The 6,000-nt window shown below is 44.8% G+C and overlaps 1 protein-coding gene across 1 annotated transcript in view; it reads right to left on the reverse strand.

Annotated features, from left to right (window-relative positions):
• The window catches only part of LOC120522220, a 49,828-nt gene extending 48,514 nt beyond the window's left edge, over positions 1 to 1,314 (reverse strand). Inside the window, exons 1-2 of the mRNA XM_039743294.1 lie at positions 1,174 to 1,314; positions 676 to 875 (exon numbers count right to left, since the gene is read on the reverse strand). Coding sequence (XP_039599228.1) covers positions 676 to 875; positions 1,174 to 1,290 — 317 coding nt within the window. The 5' untranslated portion in view covers positions 1,291 to 1,314. The remainder of the gene's footprint in view (positions 1 to 675; positions 876 to 1,173) is intronic.
• Between the last annotated feature and the right edge of the window lie 4,686 nt (positions 1,315 to 6,000).

The following is a 6,000-nucleotide window of genomic DNA, read 5'->3' on the forward strand; positions in this document are numbered from 1 at the left end:
CACACAAGAACAATGTAGCTACACCATGCGTAAAGGCGAAAGATGGGTGTCATCCTGCCAGTGAATCTGCCATATTCATGTCCTCAACGAAACAGCAGGGCTTACAGAGCTCGTCAAGGTATTGTGCAAAGTTCTGTTTGCGATTATGTTTCTTGATGGTCTTTATATGAAAAACATTTAAATGTTACTTATATAAATGCCACATTGAATGTTGTTTACCTATATTTATTTATTTATCTAACTACAGTGTAAAGTCACAAGTAGACTGCAGAGCATCCTGTGTTTGATCGACAAAGGCATGCCGACAAAGTACATGTGCAATGCTACTCCTTATTTAGAAAAAGATCAGTTATAAGAAGTGCGATGGCAACTTCCACCTGCAGCTATTGACACTTCAGTACGTGAGCGACTCTCCACGTTAGTGTTTAGGTTTGACAGTGCCATGCTGACGGTGTATGTGCCCAAAAAAGTTGTCTGACTGCATTCCTGGTACCATTGCTCATGTATTGACGTTTATATTTAAAGGTAGGACAAAGAAAAAGAACAAAACAAGCAAAAGAAATCACCTCATTTTTCACCTTATAATATGCAAAAGGTTAAGCACATGTCATTTCATTTTGTAACCCACTTAGTCTAGACCAGGGTCAGAGTGCGGGCTGGAATCTGTCCACCTACCTCACATCAAATGGTTTGTCACTGAGCGCATTTATCACTGTGGATCCTCCTAACAAATACAACTTGCCAAACTGTGAATCTGAACCTGAAACGTCTTCTAGGAATTCAGTGCCCATCTGGTAGCAAACTTCATTGTAGCAGTACTCGAAAGTCGGTAGATTACCAGAGCTAAAATAAGTCGCTTCGTATTGAAATTCCACCTGCAGGAACATTAAATACATTCATGTTAGCCAGGGTGATGAATAGTTTAGCTAACAAAATGTCTAATTAGAAATGTCTGTGTTTCAATAACACTGATTTAGGTTTACAAAAGAAATTATTACTATGATAAATATTTGTTATACACAAAGGACATATGCTTTGTATAGCTGTTTAATTCTCATTTAATAGATTTTCAAATTAGAATATAACATTATAAATGAGATTGCTTGTTTGTTCAAAAGCACTTCACTCTACATATTTAGTTATTTTGACTACAGATTCAACTTAACTGTATACCTGAAATGTGCCATTTGGATTTCTTCCTTTATTGATAAATGTCATAGTGTCACCAATGAGGAACAGAGACTCTGCAGACAAGATGCTCAAGTATACCAGAAGTACCAGTAAAGCCATCTTGGTCTTCTGTGATTCAGTTTCTCTCTTTCCCCCTTTTATAGATCCACTTATGCTGATTCTGAACCACCCAGCAGAGACACGTGAAAATGTTCTCACCTCATTGCTGCAGGCACATTCCTATTCAGAAATGCTGATTTACTTCATATACCTGATGAGCTTCACAAACATCATAATTCATTAAAGTGTCAAGTGCATTCAACATCACGGGTGTCAAACTCGGATCCTGGAGGGCTGCAGTGTATGCAGGTTTTCATTCCAGTCACTTTCTTAAATGGTAACCATTCACTACTGATAATTAAACCCCTGTTTATTTATTTTTTCTTAACCAGTCAAAAATAATAAGAAATAAAGAAAGCCAACAGATTACCAGCTAGCTCAGGGGTCTCCAGGGGTCTCTCTTTGTTGCAACCAGTTGGGATTTGAAATTAGAGTTATTGGAAGGCAGTAGAGTTAACCATTACTGCACCAAGAAAGGCTCCAGAGTTCAGATTTGGCCACTGTCTTCTAACACATACAACTTGTAACACAGACTTAATACAAGACTTGCATGAAGTCTTGCATGTTCTCTGTGTTGACATCTACTCCACGGCTGCAACAGTCTCCATTGTCCTGCAGTCAGATTGTAAAATTTGAAAAGACCAGGGCTTCCCCACTAAAAGAAGTAAGTGTTATAAACTTACATTCATGCACTAAACGAAGATCTTTTTTAAAATAAAACTACCTGTAATTTCAAGTTTAATTAACTAACACCAAAAAAGACATGACCAACAAACTTCACTGACAATAGCCAAGGTGAAAAGTATGCATACACTGTCTTAGTGTAGTCCTTTATTAAAATTCAAATTGTGTGATTATTTAAAGCTTTGAGTCTGAAAACATATGGTTAGAGAATATGCTCCTCACCAGTTTCTTCCCAAGCTCCTTCAGAGCATTGCCACAGGATTGCTGAGCTGGGGAGAAACTTACAAGACTGAGGAAAAACAAGCGGTCTGTCATTTTCTTTTGACTTCCCATTTATTCAAGTTAGTGTGTCAATTTAGTGTCTGTTCCAGCAGCAACAGTAAATATCTTTGATTCTGAAAATGTGAATAATCTATACTAATAAAAGGCAAAGCCCTCACTGACTGACTCACTGACTCACTGACTCACTCACTCACTCGTCACTAATTCTCCAACTTCTCGTGTAGGTAGAAGGCTGAAATTTGGCAGGCTCATTCCTTACAGCTTACTTACAAAAGTTAGGCAAGTTTCATTTCAAAATTCTACGTGTAACGGTCATAACTGGATCCTACTTATATACATATATACAGCAATGGCCTGCAGCTCGGTCACCGTGTGAGGCGGAGTTGCATCCCTCATCGTCACGCTTCCCACGTAATTGAGTGCCTGCCCATATAAGGCCGTCAGTCAGCAGCAATCCAATAGACACGCTGCTGCTAAATATTCTCAGGTGAAGGGCTGTGCTTATGCAAACGAAGATGAGATGGTCAGGGATAGACTAGTGTTTGGCACATACTCAGCGAAAGTGCGAGAGAAACGTTTAAGTGCTGGGTCGTAGCTAACATTAATTAAAGCAGTGGACATCACAAGATCACACGAGATAGCACAAGCACAGCTGAGAACCTTCGATGCATGTACTCCGAGCGGCTCACGTGAACTGACCGTGATCGCAGTACGCAGAGAACAAGCAAGACCTCCAAAGAGCGCGGAGACTTTTGATCACGTGAACGTGTCTGCAAAAAGTGGTGTCTCCTGTTCTGCAAAAATACTATAAAGGTCGAGCAACCGGCGTGCGCGCATAGCTGTGCCGGCCTTTGAGACGCTGACTGCACTTCTGCCTTAAGTGAAAGTAAGCACTTTTAATTTTTTACTCCTTCCCCTGAGCTATAGCCCAGACAACTGCAAACACGGGATCCCTTTTCTAGACCGCTAATATTAAGGTGCTTTGCACTTTCTTTTGCACATATACAATTATGAGGTCGCGGAAGACACGTACAGGAGTGGAGGACCGACAGTGCCATCCTGGCCGGTTCATGGCAGGGCCGTCTCTCCATTCTACACAAGACCCGTCGCGACGGTCCCCAAAAGGCGCTCATATCGTCAGCGAAGACGTCTCTTTGCACTATATAAAACAAAAAGGCAAGTTTCCTTTCTTTACACCTTTTTTCCTTTTATCCCAAACCAAAGCCTTTCTCTGTTAACACTGCAGAGGACACAAAACTAATTTTCTTTAATTGCTGGTAATGCTGGTAAGGCACATTACCACAGGCAGAAATTTGGACGTTCACATAGAAAATGTAATTTCTATACCATAGCCGTCGTGTAGCGCCTTTCAAAAGGGATCTACTACCGAGAGATAATCCATATACAGTTTAGCTGCTGTTAGTACTACTTCCCTGTTGTTTTATACCATCTTTAAAATGTAATTTACCCGAAACCAGTCCAGTAGTGCACAATGTATCTTTACTTCTTAAAACGTTAATGTTTTACTGTTTAATAACTTATAGACTACATTTTATTTTTTTCCCTTGCACCTTGCACTCAGTGAGCAAAGCCAATGGGTAATCAGTTATATATATATATATATATATATATATATATATATATATATATACACACATATAGACACATATATATATATATATGTGTGTGTGTGTATATGTATGCGCATATATGTGTGTGTGTGTATGTATGTGTATATATGTAGATGTGTGTGTGTATATATATGTATGTATGTATGTATGTGTGTGTGTGTGTGTGTGTGTGTGTATGTGTATATATATATATATATATGTAGATATGTATGTATATGTTGTGAAGTATAGCGGCCTGGACACACACAGGCAGACCCATTTGATCCATCACCACACGTTTATTAACACAAAGTCACAAATGTTAAGTGCACCGCCACCAAACCCCCAGTTACCCAAAGTCAACAAACACAGTCTTCTTCACACACAAATCACTCGGACCTCTCCTCGCCTCCTCTGCCTCGACCTTGTCCTCCTCCTCACCCGACTCCCGCCTTGATTGCAGGGCGGTGGCTCCTTAAGTTGGTGGCTGATTGCCAACCACACCCAGCCACCTGCGACAGTTCTCCCCCGCTAGCTGGGACCTCCCGGGACCAGCATACCATTCCGTGAGGACGAAGATGCCTCGGCGCCAAGCCGACACAGTGCAGTGCAGGGCCCAAGCCTGTAAATAAAACAGAAAAACAAGGGGTGGGGACGTTGCCCTGATGCAGCACCTCGGCTCGTCCTCTCAGCGGGGCCAACGTTTTCCATTCCGATCAACCCTCAGATGCTCCCACGTCCGGCTTCCCCGTACGGTAAGTCCGTAGCCCCTGCCACAGAACCACTAGTGGGCTCAGGCGTTGTGTCTACCTCCCACGCTGCGGGATTCACCCTGCCTCCGCAGAGGATGGCCCTTCGCGGGACGTGTGCACCCAGAGACACGTCCTCCCATGTCAGAGGAACTGGCTTCCCCAAGCCGCTTCCTCCGCTTACTTTGGGACACCGAGGCGGTTTGGATCTGCTCATTGCAAGAGGGCAGACCCAGCCCCGCTGGCGTCCGGAGCTTCACAGGGTTGGTCTCACTTACCTTCCCCGCTGTGCCTCTCTGTCCAGGAGCTCCTGCAGTGCGCCGAGCCTCTCTTGCCTGCGGCTTTCAACCCGACGCCACTGCCAGCCCTCCTGAGTCCAGCGTCTCCGCCCAGAGGGCACATCGCTCGGCCGACGGCGACAGCACAAGGCGCAGTTCTTTTTGCAGCTCCTGTAAAATCGCCGCCAAGGAGAAAGAAGCAGCCGGCGGTGGGCTTTCCTTGTGAGCAGGTCCACCTACCGACTGCTCTCCGTGAGCCTTTCCCTGCGGCCCACTCGGGTTTCTTGGCTACACGGGACGGACATTCCCTGCTCTCGCCTTCGAGCAATTGCCGGCGAGAGAACAGGAAACGCTGTCCAATTCCGTGCTTATAACGAGGAGGAATTTCTGGCTGGCCTTCTCGCTCTCCTCTCTCACTGGAAATCGTCTCTCTGGGCAGCTCCGCTGCTGCTGCGGCTTCCACAGCTACAGCCTCACCTTCTCGGCAGCCCCCTTCCTGGGCTTCGCGTCGGTGGGCCACCCCTTAATTACAAAGTCCTTCAATGGACCCCCAATGGTCCATACAGCACTTCGTTGCTGCAGGGTTGGGTGCACGCCGCCCCTGCGGCACGTTGGTGAGCTCCCTGTTGTTCCGGGCCTTTCACAGAAATATTCTGGGATACAGGTCCCCACCTCGACCCAGGTGGAGCATCCTGCCGACTATGCTACTGTGAAGTATAGCGGCCCGGACACACACAGGCAGACCCATTTGATCCATCACCACACGTTTATTAACACAAAGTCACAAATGTTAAGTGCATCGCCACCAAACCCCCAGTTCCCCAAAGTCAACAAACACAGTCCTCTTCACACACAAATCACTCGGGCCTCTCCTCGCCTCCTCTGCCTCGACCTTGTCCTCCTCCTCACCCGACTCCCGCCTTGATTGCAGGGCGGCTCCATAAGTAGGTAGCTGATTGCCAACCACACCCAGCCACCTGCGACAATGTGTATATTTATATACTCAGCAAAAAAAGAAACGTCCTCTGACTTTCAACTGTTTTTACTTTCAGTTAACTTAATGTGTAAATATTTGTATGAACACTAAAAGAGTCAAAACCATAAGAC

Source organism: Polypterus senegalus, unplaced genomic scaffold, assembly GCF_016835505.1.
Source record: "Polypterus senegalus isolate Bchr_013 unplaced genomic scaffold, ASM1683550v1 scaffold_1404, whole genome shotgun sequence".
Classification (NCBI taxonomy): domain Eukaryota; kingdom Metazoa; phylum Chordata; class Cladistia; order Polypteriformes; family Polypteridae; genus Polypterus; species Polypterus senegalus.